The 15,788-nt window shown below is 43.7% G+C and overlaps 2 protein-coding genes across 3 annotated transcripts in view; one reads left to right on the plus strand and one right to left on the minus strand.

Moving 5' to 3' along the window:
• PHC1 (polyhomeotic homolog 1) overlaps positions 1-11,388 on the plus strand; it is a 159,935-nt gene extending 148,547 nt beyond the window's left edge. For both annotated transcript variants that reach the window (XM_081317586.1, XM_081317585.1), the window contains exons 14-15: positions 8,038-8,269; positions 10,134-11,388. In XM_081317586.1, the coding sequence (XP_081173712.1) occupies positions 8,038-8,269; positions 10,134-10,288 (387 nt within the window). In that variant the 3' untranslated portion in view covers positions 10,289-11,388. The remainder of the gene's footprint in view (positions 1-8,037; positions 8,270-10,133) is intronic.
• M6PR (mannose-6-phosphate receptor, cation dependent) overlaps positions 1-15,788 on the minus strand; it is a 79,621-nt gene that overhangs the window by 11,449 nt on the left and 52,384 nt on the right. The gene's annotated exons all lie outside the window — the stretch shown is intronic.

A 15,788-nucleotide genomic window follows, 5' to 3' on the forward strand; every position in this document is an offset into this window, starting at 1 on the left:
AAAGCCCGTATCCAGATCGTGCAATCTGCTCTGGCAACAAAGCCCGTATCCAAATTGTGCAATCTGCTCTGGCAACAAAGCCCGTATCCGGATCATGCAATCTGCTCTGGACGGACTGGCCACAGATTGGGTGGTGAATTTGCAGGACTCCGATGCCCCAGAGCTCAACGACTTCAACCATTTCACATCCTCTCTAAGGCGATTTGAAGACCCCCTGGCTGATTGCAAAGCCCACAAAAGAATCAAAATGATGAGGCAAGGCAGACACCCAGTAGCCGAATATATGCAAGAATTCTGGGCCATTGCCAGCAAGCTGAACTGGCCGGAAGACATTCTCCTTAGCCATTTCAAAGATGGCATAAATTACGACCTATATGACACTTGCCTGCCCTGGGAGTACCCACTCCAACTTGACAAATGGTACGTCCTGGCAGATGAAGCAGAGATAGACCTACTGAAGAGGCACCACTGAGGAAAACAATGGAGCCACTCACCACCTAAGCCAATGCGTGAGAGCCAGCAAAGCTACCAGCTATGGCCAAGAAACCAATGGGCTGTTTCAAATGCAGGCGAGAGGGGCATCGGGCTGTAGAATACCGCTCAAAAGCTCCCCAGCACAACCCAGACAGATCACCGGCCAGCAAATCTGGGAAATCTCCATGTAAGCCAAAAGAATCTGCCATGAGAGTGATAGAGGCTGTGGAATCCCCAACCTCTGCCAAACATGGGGAAGGAACTCCAGCCTACACCACAGGACTGGTGGATGCCTCAGACGACAGCTCAGAGGACAAATCCCTGGTAAGTGGACCCATCACACCCATCCTCAAGACAGTGACTATATTAATTCCCTCCATGCCCGAAGCTATCAAGGTGAAAGCCTTAATAGACTGGTTGCACCCGCTGCCTTATTAGCCCAACACTAGTGGGGAATCTGGGCATTCCATTGAGGAGGCTAGATCAACCAATCACATTTGGCCAGTTAGATGACTCCATAGCAGGGGGGGTGCCAGCTACCATAGCCACTTTACCAGTCGACCTATCCCTGGGGAACCATGAGGAAGACATAACGTTTGTAGTGACCCCATGCATGGAATGCCCGATGATCCTTGGGATGGAATGGTTAATGAAATAGAACCCCTGGGTAAATTGGAGAACGGCAGAAATCAATTTCCCGAAGGGGGACCTTACGGACTTAAAACCCCAAGGAGGAAATGGAAAGATTCATAAAAACCATAAAAACCTGGTTCATTGAGCCATCCAAGCCTAAAGTGGCCGCTCTGGTCCTCTTTAGAGAGAAGAAGGAAGGCTCTTTATGCTTATGTGTTGACTATCGCCTATTGAACACAATCAGTGAAAGCAACCTATACCCTTACCCCTCATGAAGGACATGTTATCACACCTCTTGAAAGGAATTTTTTTTACTACACTAGATCTAAGAGAAAGATCTAGAAAGCACACAAGAAAGCAACTGCAAAGTTTCCTGGGCTTTGCAAACTTTTACCACCAATTCATCCCCTCATTTGCCCAGATAGCTCTGCCCCTCACGAACATATTAAAAATGAAGGGTCCTCAGGTAGGGACATTAGAATTAAGGAAGGGGATGAATGGAAAACCACATTTAATTGCCCTATGAGGTGACACCAGTTCAAAGTTTTGCCATTTGGATTACAAGGGACCCCCGCAGCATTTATGCAATTAATCAACAAGGTACTAAGGGAGCACCTATTTAAGGGGGTCCTGGTTTATCTAGACGACATCCTTATCTTCACCGAAACAGAAGAGGAACATGTCAACCTAGTCAGAGCGGTTTTAAAGAAACTGCGAGCTGTCCACCTATATGCCAAATTATCGAATTGTGAATTCCACCAGGAAAGAATAGACTACCCGGGTTATTGCATATGCCCACAGGGCATTGAAATGGACCCAGAGAAGGTCAGAGCAGTATTAGAATGGGCACCACCTCGCACAAGAAAGCAACTGAAAAGTTTCCTGGGCTTTGCAAACTTTTACCACCAATTCATCCCCTCATTTGCCCAGATAGCTCTGCCCCTCACGAACGTATTAAAAATGAAGGGAGTATCCTCAGTAAAGCCTAGCCAGCCACTAAAATGGACAATGGAATGCCAAGCGGCATTTGAGAGATTAAAGAGACTCTTCTGCAGAACCAATACTGAGGCACCCAGACATGGATAAGCCCTTCGTAATACAGGTGGGTGCAAGTGATGTGGCAGTGGGTGCTGTACTGTTACAAAAAAACGATGAAGGGGTATTGCAACCCTGCGCATATACATCCAAGAAACTCACCTAAATGGAACAACGCTGGCCTGTGTGGGAGAAAGAGGCATACGGGATACGTTGGTCATTACTTACATGGTACCAGTTCCTTGAAGGGAATAAAATCCCTTTTCAGGTGTGGACACAACACAAAAATCTGGAAGCCTTTAAAATACCCAGGAAGCTCAACCCCAAGCAAGCCTGCTGGTCCCAACATTTTCACCAATTCCACTTTACGCTCAAGCATTTGCCGGGGGGAAAGAACTTGCCCCAATATAACAGCACGCGAGCCACTGATTCTAAACCACAGTAACTACCAGAGCCCAAGCTAAATTAAAACCGCAGCTTGGTAGCCAAACCGGAATTGAATTCCGGAAAACTTTGGAAACAGATGAATGGTACCAGAAAAATAGACACATGTGCACAATTAAAGATGGACTGCCTTGGGTGGGGGGAAAGTTATATATACCAACCACCCATAGGGTCACATTCATGCAGCTTTGCTATGACACAAAATCAGCAGGGCATTTTGATTTGTAAAAACATTACACTTAATTAAAAGGCAATTTTGGTGGCCATCCATGAAAAAGGACATAGAAAGTTATGTGGCCAGCTGCCCAACGTGCGTTACTGCAAAGAGGTTGCAAGGGAAATCACCTGGACTGTTACAAACAGTGGCAAATCCCTCAACCCCCTGGAAGGAAATAGCCATGGATTTCATAGTGAAATTATCAGAAAGTAATGGGAATACTGTAATCTGGACAGTCACGGATGTGTTTTCCAAACAGGTGAAATTTATCTTTTGCCAAAAGATTCCCACCGCAAAAGCCTTAGCAAAACTATTCATGCAGCATATTTACAGATTACATGGGGCACCACAACGCATCATATCTGATAGGGGAATGCAATTTACATCGGCATTTTGGAAGGAATTTTTATCCCTTTTAGGAACCACTCAGGGACTGACATCTAGTCATCATCCTCAAGAGAATGGTCAATCAGAGAAATCTAACTCAGTACTTCAGCAATATTTAAGATGCTTTATTAATTTCCAGCAAACAAATTGGACAGACCTACGATATTTTTCGGACCATAAGACGCACCTGACCATAAGACGCACCCAGTTTTTAGAGCAGGAAAACAAGGAAAAAAATATTCTGAAACAAATAGTACCGGTATACTAAAACAGGGCTTTTCAACCTTTTCATCCATTGTACCACTTTTAGGACAAAGCAATGTCCGAGTACCACCAGTGGCCCAGCAAGGTGTCAAAAACTTGACCCCCCCAAAAAAGGAAAAAAAATGATACAGGTAGTCCTCGACTTACAATGATTCACTTAGTGACTGTTCAAAGTTATGACAGCACTGAAAAAAGTGACATGACCATTTTTCACACTTATGACCGTTGCAGCATCCCCAGGGTCATGTGACTTACATTCGGATGCTTGGCAATCGATTCATATTTATGATGGTCACATTGTTCCAGGGTCATGTGATCGCCTTTTGCAACCTTCTGACAAGCAAAGTTAGTGGGGAAACCAGGTTCACTTAACAATCATGTTACTAATTTAATTTCTCTCTCCCCTTCTCTTTCTCTCCCTTTCTCCCCCAGCCTTTCTTTCTCCTCTCTCTCCCTCTTTCTCTCTCTCCCTTTCCCTCTTTCTCTCCCTATTTTCTCTTTCCCTCTATTTCTCCCTTTCTCTCTCCCTCTATTTCCCTCGCTCTTTTTTTCTCCTTGTCTCTCCCTCTTTCTTTCTCTCTCCCCCTCTATTTCTCTCCCTTTCTTTCTTGTTCTCTCTCCCTCTCTCCCTCCCTTTCTTTTTCCTTCTCTCTCCCCCTCTCTTTCTCTCCCTATTTCTTTCTCCTCTCTCTCTCTCTCTCCCTCTCTCTTTCTATTTCTCTCCCTCTCCCATTGTCCCTTCCTTTTTTCCTTCCTTCCTTTCCTCCCTCTTTGTCCTTCCCTCCCCACATTAGAGCAGTACCCATGTAGGCGGCCCTGCGGCCTGGCTTTCTCTTGCAGAAAGCAAGCTGAAATGGAGCGAGGGATATTGACAGGAACGCGAATTGGCCGATCTCACGCTCCTGCAATCTCCCTCGCTCGATTTCAGCTTCCCTTGCTACAAGTGAAAGCAGGCTGAAATGGAGCAAGGGAGATTGCAGCAGCGCGGGATCGGCCAATTCACGTTCCTGGCAATCTCCCTCGCTCCCTTTTCAGCCTGCTTTCTCTTGTAGCAAGGGAAGCTGAAACCGAGCGAGGGAGATTGCAGGAGCGTGAGATCGGCGTTTCTCAGCACGTGCCAATTCGCGCTCCTGGCAATCTCCCTTGCTTTCCACTTGCGGAGGTTGGGGCTGGCCATACGGATCACCTTCGGACCATAAGATGCACCCTCGTTGGGGGGAAAAGTGCGTCTTATGGTCCAAAAAATACGGTAATCCTTTTTGCAGAAGCTGCCTATAATAATGTAGTGCACTCCAGCACAGGTTACACTCCTTTTCGAATAGCTACCAGTCAAAGTTTCAACCCCATGCCAGAACTAATCCCAAGCAAACCAGTAATGCCATCACTGAAAGAATGGATAGAACAATTACAAAACACCTGGCCAAGAAAAGCCCTAGACGAAGCTAGGCAAGCATATAAAGCACAAGCAGATAAAAAAAGAATTGAACTCACATTCATTATAGGTGAAATGGTATATTTCTCTACAAAATACCTAAAATCCTTACAACCCTGTACAAAACTTGGACCAAAATATATAGGACCTTTTCCAATTAAAGGAATCTTAAACCCAATAACAGTAGAATTAGAATTACCCCAAAATCTTGGACAAATACACCCAATTTTTCACTGCAGCTTGCTGAAAAGAGAACATTACAGCCAAAAATCCCACCATCACCACCTCCAGTCATGGTGGAATGAGAGCAACACTTTGAAATAAAAGAAATCCTAGACTCTAGAACAGACATGTCAAACCAAAGGCCCAGGGGCCGGATCCGGCCCGTGAAGTAGTTTCATGTGGCCCGCGAAGCCATCCTGGAAACAGTGAGGGAATGGCCCCCACTGCCTTGGCCTTGGCCCAGAGACCCTCCTTCTGCCAGAGACCCTCAGATCTGTCCCACTCCTGCCCAGGCCCCCATAGGCACCCTTGATGCGAATGATGTAGAGCTGGCCATGCCCACCCAGTAGGCCATACACATTCTAGCCATGCCCACCCTGGCCATACCCACCTGGCCCCTTGAGGGCAACCGCAATGCTGATGCGGCCCTCAATGAAATTGAGTTTGACACCCCTGCTCTAGAAGATATCATGGGACAACTCAATACCTAGTAGCATGCAAACACTTTCCCTCCTCACAAAATGAGCGGGTCCATAAACGTCATGTAAAAGCCCCAAAGCTATTAAAAAAGTTTCATACAGAGTATCCTAACTAGCCAGACTAACTTTTGTTTGTTTTCTTTATAGGTGGATCTCTCTTATTTTTATGGGTGGCAGTATGTCAGAATCCAGTTGTATTTGGTTTCTATCTATTTTCTCTGATGTAAAACCAATTCTTACTATCTCTTGGATTCTGTCATACTACTAAGGGGGAGGGGGGTATGCATAGGGGTTTTACTACTTTCACTTCCTCTATTCACTACAAAGTAACCTTTTGTTGATTCACTTCGGGTCTGCTAACCATAACAATGTGGCCATCTGCCTTTCATCCTATGCCCCTCTGAACTTCTCCTCTTTACCGGCAGCGAGTGGGGAAAAAGGGGGGGAGATGCAACACCTGGGATCTGGGTAAAGAGAGGATTAAATTATCGTGCTGATGGAGCCGGACTGATGTTCTCTTTCTTGGAGTTAACACCTAGAAATCTGCCATTTTGAATTGCCCAGAAGAACTGTGGGGTAGGGGGCTGCTTGGGAACACTTTAAAACATTGAATGGTGGAGGGATCCCTCAGATCCTGTCTAACATGCCTACTGTCAATTTCTCTTAATAAAAATTCCTGTTGGAAGAGACCTTTTCCAAGAGTTCTGTTTTCTTAAGATGTAGATTGAAGTGGCTCCTTACAATAATCTCTCTATTTTGGATTTTGTAGTTACCCTGTGTCTATTGTGCCAAGTCATCCGTCTATTGAAAAAACTTGCAGAAGCTTCCTTCTCTTATTTTATGTATGTCTCCCATAACTAATATTTTGTTCTCTCTCCCTTTCAATGAGCATTGGAAAAATCTTTTGTAAAATTATTTTTGGGTTTTATTAGGAGCATAAATGGAAGCTAATGTACAATTTTGACTTCATTCCTAAGTTTCAGGATCAAGATTCTTTCTGTTTTGTCTTTCAACTGGTCCATTATTTCCCAAGCTACTGATTAAAAAAATTAACTTGCAATTCCAGTTTTCTTAATCTTTAGTCTTTCCTGTAGCTAAATACTGTTGTTCCAATAGGCATGAGCTATTTTTATACATGGTTCTTCCAAACAAACTATATGTTAGGCACAAAGGATCAGGATCTCATATTAAGTTGCAGTTCAGAAGATTTAATGTTGAAATCTATACACAAGAATGTAGTTCAACTAACAGCATTAAATTGGTGTTAGATAAGGGTCAACGGCATTCAGTGGGGGCTGGACTTGAATCTCTTGTGACAACTCTAAGCTGATGACACATTTAACTCCTCCACCACCCAGCTTGCCTGCTCTTCTCCTACACTAGAGGTAGGCAATTATTTTCCCAAGTTGCCACATAAGAAATTGGGACTATTATGGAGGGCTAAACCAATACACTGAACTTAATTCTGCCACTCTTGTCCATATGTTGAGGAAGAGGGAGTGTGGAGCCTCATCTTACCTCAGCCCAGCTGTTGCTCTTCTGCTATAGATACAGAAAAGCTCTGTCTCTCGCCAGTCAACAAAAGGACTGCACTCAGCTTGTTTTCCCACCCCTTGCAGAGTGCTTACTAACTTCCAAATGACCTAACACAGGTTGGACAAAGACAGCCAAAAAGCCAGATGTGGCCCAGATGTTGTAAAATGCCCAGATCTATCCTACACAATAGCAGCTTTTCAATTCATTAAGTTAATAAATGTGTTAATAATTTATTACATATTTTAATTTCTTTAATTTTACATTTATTTATTTAGTTTAATCCATCAAAACAATGTGCTCTTATTTTTATTTTTATTTAGCACTGCTGCTATATCTGATTTTTTTATTATGTTTTCATGTTATGGAACATTCCTTATTCAAAAGATATAATTCTTTAAGCAAGGAGGAGACTTCTGAAGTTATCTTTATGGTTACTTTTTTAGTATCTGTAAAGGCTTCCAAGGCGAATGGGGTTTCCCATCTGCATCTTGTATAGCTCTCAAATATGCCAATGATCCACCTTTGGGTTCATTCCAATAAAAATATTGTCAGTGTGGTGAATGATTATATATATTTATCAACTATATGCACTCTCCATTTCACTGTCTAGGTGACTCTGTGCAGTTTACAAAAACCAAAAATCCTTACAAAAAAAGGTTAAAAAGATAGCTCACACTCAAGTCACCAACCACCCCCAGGGTTTTGTTCCAGTCCTGGATCCCCATGCAACTTTCCAGGTCTTCAAACACTTCCAGAAGGCCAGAAGAGTGAGGGCCAAAATGTTCCATAGGGTAGGGATATATATTTAATGGTTTAATTTAATTTTTATTTACAGTACAAGGCTTTACAATACTTTTTTTCTTTTGTGTAGTTTTTATTTCTCATGCTCCTTTTTGTGATGCTTGGATTTGCAGGGCCAAGAAGATTCAAGCAGAGGATCAGATAATTCTAGTTATGATGAAGCACTCTCCCCCACATCACCAGGACCTCTTTCAGTGAGATCTAGTCATGGGGAGCGAGATCTTGTCAATTCGAATATGACTCAGCCCATTTCTGACTTGCATGGTATCAATCCAGTTTTCCTGTCCAGCAATCCTACCCGCTGGAGTGTAGAGGAAGTATATGAGTTCATTGCATCCCTACAAGGCAAGTCTGATATCTTCTCTGCCATGCCCTGAAGAGAAGTAATGGGGTAAATGGCTGTGTATTGGACAGCTAAATATTGGCATGAATAAGGTATTGGTTGATTTGAAATAGTAACTGTATTGGGCATGACATTCTCCTATGTTGTGTGAAAGACCGGAGTTTCCTGCTTTGGTGCTGCCTCTTTCTCAGGTTCAGGATGACATTTAGCAAACTCCTAACTTCTCCCTCTAAAATATTGGAGCTGGGCAAAGGGAAGTAAAAGAGGAGGCAGTTCACAAAAGGAACCTTCCACACAATTGTTACTGTTGGAGAAATCTTACACTTAAGATAGGTCTTAGATATATTTGCCTATATCCAGGAACTCTGAAAATGGATTTTCTTTATTTATCCTTTTATCCTTTTTTTTATACATAACTCAAGGCAGCAAACATACCTAACTATGTTTTAATATACCAAAATGGCTTTATCTCATTAAATTCTGGTTTTGTCAGTGAATCTAAGGAAGCATTATCTATGCTTCCCATTTCTGTATGAATATAATACAGAAACTTTGCAGGGGTATTAGGATAATTAATCAGAATAGAGCTGGAAGGGACTTTGGAGATCTTTTAGTCCAACCCCCTGCTCAACCCCCTATACCAGACATGTCAAACTTGTGATGTCATGTGATGTCGCATGACGTATCAGAGCTTTTTCCCCATTGCTGGCAATGGGGTGGGTGCGGTTTCATCGCGATGCATCTGGCCCGTAGGCCGGCAGTTTGACACCCCTGCCCTATACCATTTCATATAAGTGGCTGTCGTCTTTTCTTAAAAATTTAGTGATGAAGCACCTATAATTCTGATGGCAAGTTGTTCCACTGGTTAATTGTCCTTGCTGTTAGGAAGTTTCTCCTTAATTCCAGGTTGCTTCTCTTTTTGATTAGTTTCCATCCAGTTTCTTGTCTTGCCTTCTAGTGCTTTGGAAAATAAATTGACCACCTCTTCTTTGTGGCAGCCCCTCAAATACTGGAATACTGCCCCCTTTTTTTCCTGCACTGGCTATACTCAATTCCTGTAACCAGTGGTGGGATTCAAATATGTGAACAACCAGTTCTCTGTGTGGATGCCACTTCTGGAAGTCCATTCTGGGCCTGGGCAACAAAAAATTAGCTACCGGTTCTGCCGAAGTGGTACGAACTGGCTGAAAGCCACCACTGCCTGTAACTGTTCTTCATGTTTTTATCTCCAGGCCCTTAATCATCTTAGTTGCTGTTTGCACTTTTTCCAAAGTCTCAACATCTTTTTTTGTAATGTGGTATCCAAAACTGGATATAGTATTCCAGGTGTGGTCTTACTAAGGATTTATAAAGCGGTACTAATACTTCACATGATTTTGATTCTATGCCTCTGTTCATACAACCAAGGATTGTATTAGCTTTTTTGGCATGCTGCCGCACACTGCTGACTCATGTTTAAGTAATTGTCCATTAGAACTCCAAGGTCCTTCTCATAGTTACTGTTTTTAGCCAGATTTAGATACATTATAAGATATGTGAGTCACAGCAGGTGGAAGCACCTAATGAGGTGCTAATATCTGTAAACTGAGTCAGGCCTGGATGGGAGAATACTAAATCCCAGGGTGGTAGATCAGACTGGGAAATAAAAAAGGAAGCATCCTAGAAGGCATCAATGGCAAACCATTCCTTCATTATTCCCAAGAAAACTATTATATTGAAGAAATCAAGTTTGACTCAAGTCTTTTTAAATCAGGTTGAACATAAAACACTGATTCTTACAAATATCGAGTTACTGTATAAACACTATTAAATATGTGTATTGTTTCTATTTCTCATAAAATTTTCTTTGGTACTTGAATCTGTTAGGCTGCCAGGAGATTGCAGAGGAATTTCGTTCCCAGGAAATAGATGGCCAGGCCCTGCTTCTGCTAAAAGAAGAACATCTCATGAGTGCCATGAATATCAAATTGGGTCCAGCTCTCAAAATCTGTGCCAAAATCAACATTCTCAAAGAGACCTAACACTGGAATCCATTTTATTTTCTTTCCTAGCTGGAATGAATACACTAAATGGAAGAAAATTTTTCTCGTGCAAGCCTGTATCATGATGATACTTGGGGGAGGAACAACTCCCTTGGAGACCTTGAAACATGTCGTCAGAAGTATAGAATATCTTCTGCTCTGCTATGAATTCTTCCTGAGGGAAAAAGGCAAATAAAAATTCTGTGCTGCAGCTGCTGTGAGTCCTTCCTGTCAAGTTGCTGGATTCTCACATTTCTCTCCCTATAGAAATCGTTCTTTCTACATGATTTCAATTTTCATGGGACCAATTGGTACTGAATCTTTTCTCTTGCTAAAGGCTTCTATTTGGAACAGTAAAGAACTAAGTTTTAAATGACAACTTTTCTAATTGAAGTGTTGATTGAAGGTAAGTAGTAAAGTGACTTCATACAGAATACTAGAGGGAACGTTAATTGAACATTAAAGAAGAGTTGGCCCAGGTCTAATGGGATACTCCAGAAGACATTACTTCTGATAATACCATCAGAGGGTTTAAAGATTTTTAATTCCATTTGTGTCTCTTGTGGGGTTTGGCGAAAAATTACTCAAGAGCCAAAGGAGAATCCAACTCTGTTGAAACTCCAAGTGTTCCATCCTGCTTTTAAAAAAATTGTCTTCTTTGGTTTTGTATCTTACCCTTTTCCTTATGAGAGATCATATGGGACAAACTTTCTGCTATCAGGTTTGTATCTTCTGTCCAAAGCCTGTTTATTTTTGTTTAATAAGCAAATTATTCAGTAAAAGGAATGCTTCATATATAACATTGCAATCTTCCTGTTGTCTGATTTTTCTCACCAATTTTTGCACAATCGGGTTTGCAGCTTGTTTTGGATTCTCACAAGCTCTTTTGTTATTGCTCCGGAATTTAAATTTTAGAAATAATTTTCTGATCTATTTGTAAAAGTAAAATGTATATCCATACAAAATCTTTAAATCTTTTAATTTAGATCCCTGTTCTGGAATCTACACATCTTCAAATGAATTTTTATTCTAACAATTTAGAATAATATTTAATTTCCTTGTTCTGACAATATATTTGAAACAAACTTATAAAGCTATATGTTTAATTTGAGTAATTATTTCAAAATATCACTGTCTCAGGAATAGACTTAGATAACAGGGGCTTTTTGATAGATGATTTTCCACTCCTTCCCTTCTACTTATAGTGTAGTATAATGTTAACCCCTCAGAGGCCACCAAAGCCCAGGCCCTCCCAGCCCTGCTCCCTTCTGTCACGCTCTGCAGCTGCGCTCTCAAGGTGTTAGTAAAGTGTCTCTTCTAGCAGAGCTCACACAAAGTGAGGAGGTGGCAGACTCTTGTCGTCAAAAAGAACAAAGATGACCAGCCCCTAGCCCCAATAGTCAATACGTGGTGGTGTTTAACAGCTCCAGGCAGTCATAGCAGCAATAGTCAATGATTTCCCAGTGACCGTTTGGAAACAAATGGGGTGGGGAAAACCCTGGCTCCAGGCAGCGATAGGAACACGAACAAAGGTAATCAGCACTCTGCAGTAACAGCTCGTCCCTCAGGTAACAGCTCGTCCCTCATTAAACAATGTCTAAAACTTGCAGAAGTAGCAATAATCAAAATTTGGATGGTCGCTAGTCTCCAAAGCAGCAACAACCAGCCTCTCCTTCTCTTCTGTTGTTGCTCGCAGTATCAGGTTTCGTTGGTGTCAAACCCCTCCCCCCTGTCCTTTATTGTTAAAATCTGAATTTAAGTAGCCCCAGCAACTTTTCTCTCTCCTCTCTCTTTTGCCTCTGCTTGGGATATCCCCCCTGTGAAAGAAAGCAGTAAAATTCCACCTCTCTCTGTCTCTCTCTCTCCTTTCCCCCTCCTTCACAGAAAGGGATCAGCTTAAAACCTCCAATCCCTGTTCAACTTCACCTGGTCTCTCTCCGACCACAGCACTAACAACCATCCACACCCCCTTTCTTTCCTCCTTTTTCTTTCCTTCCACCCGATCCATGCCCACCTCCCCCCAAACCAGCAGCAGCTGTTTGAGCTTCCGTCTCCCTGGCCAGGCTCCTGCAAAGCCTTTCAGCCAGCCCCGCTACACACTCCCCCCACCTAAGCAGTTTCTTTGTTTCCCTAAAGAATAGGGAATTTTCTGCTAAACATCTATATTATCCAGGAGCGAATCAACCTTCATTACACAGTAAACATCACTTTCTCTCTATGCTATGGCCTGGGGCATGGTATGTTAATACCTTCACCAGACGTATCACCTGTCTTGGACTCTGTACTTTAGGCTCGGCAATATCACGGGCACCGTCCCCTCGTAACTCCCCACCCCCGAAGGTACCCGGGACTGGCAACTCCTCTAATGCTGGTGATTGCGGACCATGTGAAGTGACCTGATCCATCTCTAATGGCTCCCCTAACTGTGTGATCTCCAGGGTCAAAGACCCATACTGTCCCAATAATCCCCCAGGCTGATCCCCTACCTCAAATCTCTGAGGAGTCCTCTCCCTTTCGTAAGCTCTAGGTTCCAAAATGTCAGGCTCAGACTGTTCTAATTCCACCTCACTACCCACACTAGGGGGTATGATCCCAATACCCCCCGATGACCACAACCAACCTATATAACTCTCTTCTTCAGAGTCTTCTGTTTCCTTTCCTAAAGACAAATCAGGTTTTGCCCTAGTTCCTAACCTTCCCACTATATGGGGCTCAGTTGCGGTGACTGGCTGGGTGACTCATACTGCCTCGTTCAAGGGCAATAAATGGTTCCGATGCCACACTTTCAAACGCCCTGAACTTCCCTCTGGTCATATCCGATACACTGGTAGACCCGGCAGCTTCTCATTAACAACATACAACTGAGGATCCCACCGATCTGCCAGTTTGTGCTTCCCAGAGAGACCCAGATTCCTTAATAGCACCCGATGACCAGACTGCAAATCCTGGACTCTTACTTTCAAATCATAATTCCTCTTAATTTCACCATTCCCGAACTCCTGCGGCCTCCGCGGCCTTTTCATAAGCCCCTTCAAATTCTTCCTCAATCTATCCACATAATTATGATGTGACCTAACTGAGGTCTCATCCATTGAGGTGCCAAAAACTATGTCTACCGGCTTCCCTACCAAACATCAACCGATATGGGGAATACCTGGTGGCATCATTCCTTGTGCTATTATACACATGCACGACGGTAAAAATATGTTGCATCCAGTGTTGTTTCTGTTGTTCAGTGAGTGTCCCCAACATGTCCAAAAGAGTACAATTAATTGTCTCAGGCTGCGGATCTACTTGTGCATGATACGGGGTGGTACGGGACTTACGAATGCCCAGTAAGCCCAGTAGTTGCTTAACAAGCCTGTTTTCAAAGTCCCTCCCTTGGTCGGAATGTATGCGCTGAGGCAGCCCATAATGTACAAAAAACGTCTCCACCAATACTTTGGTGACCGTAACAGCGCGCTGATCTCTTGTCGGGAAGGCCTGAGCATAACAGGTAAAATGATCAGTCACAACCAATGTTTCCTTGCCCACTTACATATGGTTCCAAGCAAAGAGAATCAGTCTAAACCAAATCCAAGGGCCCATAACTTTGCAAATGGCCCATTGGCGCAGTCCTTGAAGGTAGGGTTTTCCTCTGAATGCAACGCAGACAAGGTCTACAATAGTTCCCGACTTCCATCTTCATGCAGGGTCAGTAGAATCGATCCATTACTAACTTAAAAGTCTTTTCCAGCCCCAAATGCCCGTGCTCATTGTGTAGCGCAATCAACACTGCTTCTCTGTGTTTCTCCGGAAGCACAAGTTGCCACCTTTCTTCAAGCCCATCCGAAGGGCCCCTCCAATAAAGCACTCCATCGCGAAGCTGTAAGCGATCCCACTCCTTATACAGCACTTGGGTTCCTTGGTGAATCAGCAAGTAGAACCTCCCGCTGACCACTTCTCAAAGCTTTTTCAACCAGGCCACAGAGGGGATCTTCCCTCTGGTCCCTCCTCAGATCTTTCTTAGCCAGGGCAAACCTACCCTTCCCTCTGACCTGAATGGGATTACAGTATAATTTGGGGATACCTGCAGTAGTAACCCCCACTGATTCAGCCCCAATTTCTCCCCTAGCTCGATGCTCAACCCCTCAATACAGCGCTTGAATGCCATCGGGGCAAATGTATCCACTTAACACCTGCCCCTGAATCCTGGGGCCTCCTTGACAAAGCATCTGCATCCGTGTTCCTCATGCCTGGGTGATATCTCAAACTGAACCTAAATCCAGAAAGGGCAGCAAACCATCGATGCCCCGTGGCATCAAGTTTAGCGGTTGTGAGCAACTACATAAGTGGATTATTATCTGTCTGAACCTCAAACTCTGCCCTGTACAAATAATCCTTCAACTTATCCACAAGCGCCCAATTGAGTGCCAAAAATCCCACCTTATGAGTGGGATAATTCTTTTCCCTGGGGGTTATATCCATGCTAATATATGCAATGGGCTTCAACTGTTGATCATGTTCCTGTTATAACACACACACCCCAAGGCCATCCTGACTAACATCCACATGTAAGTCATACAGTCAATTGGGGTCAGCATAAGCCAGGACTGGGGTATTCGTAAGCCTCCACTTCAACTGATCAAAAGCTTGCTCACACCGTTCAGTCCATTCTGCCTGAATAGATTCCCGAGACTTCCTGGTCCCTTGGTTTTATGGATTGGATTCGAACAACCCACCGCTTCCTCTACTTCGTTCTTTAACAAATCATTGAGCAGGTGAGCTATCTTTGCAAACCTTTCCACAAACCTCTGATAATATGAGCAAAATCCCAAAAACAATTGCAGTTCAGCTACATTCTGGGGCCTGGGCCAAGAAACCACTGCCTCAAGCTTGGTGGGGTCTGTTGCCACCCCGTCAACCATGATGACATGACCTAAATAAGTGATAGATGGTTGGTAAAATTGGCATTTCTCTAATGACAATTTCAGCCCTTCCTCATGGGGCTTTGTCAATACCTTCTCCAAACACTCCTTATGCTGTTCAGGTCTCACCAAAAACAATAATATAGTCTAGATCAGGGCTTTTCAACAGGTGGTATGCATACCACCTGTGGTACATTGGCACCTGGCAGGTGGTACATGACCATCCTAGAAAAGTGGTAGTGGGGGACGGGAATGAGCTGAAGCGGTGGCAGCACTGCACAATTCTGAGCGAGAGACAACTGGAGCTGCAGGGCTGTCAGGGCTCAGTAGAAGCACCAGGATCAGTGCTGCTTTCCATCTGATTGGCACTTCTTCGGGGCTGTCAGGGTTCAGAAGAAGCGCCGCTGATCCCGGCTCATCTGAGCCCAGAAGAAGCGCTGATCATCTGGAAAGTGGCACTGACCTCTGTGCGTCTGCTGAGCTCAGAAGTGCCGATCATCTGGAAAGTGGCACTGATCCTGGCACGTCTGCTGAGCCCAGAAGAAGTGCCGATCATCTGGAAAGTGGCACTGATCCTGGCACATCTGCTGAGC

The sequence above is a fragment of the Vipera berus genome (assembly GCF_964194415.1).
Source record: "Vipera berus genome assembly, chromosome: 2".
In the NCBI taxonomy this organism is placed as follows: domain Eukaryota; kingdom Metazoa; phylum Chordata; class Lepidosauria; order Squamata; family Viperidae; genus Vipera; species Vipera berus.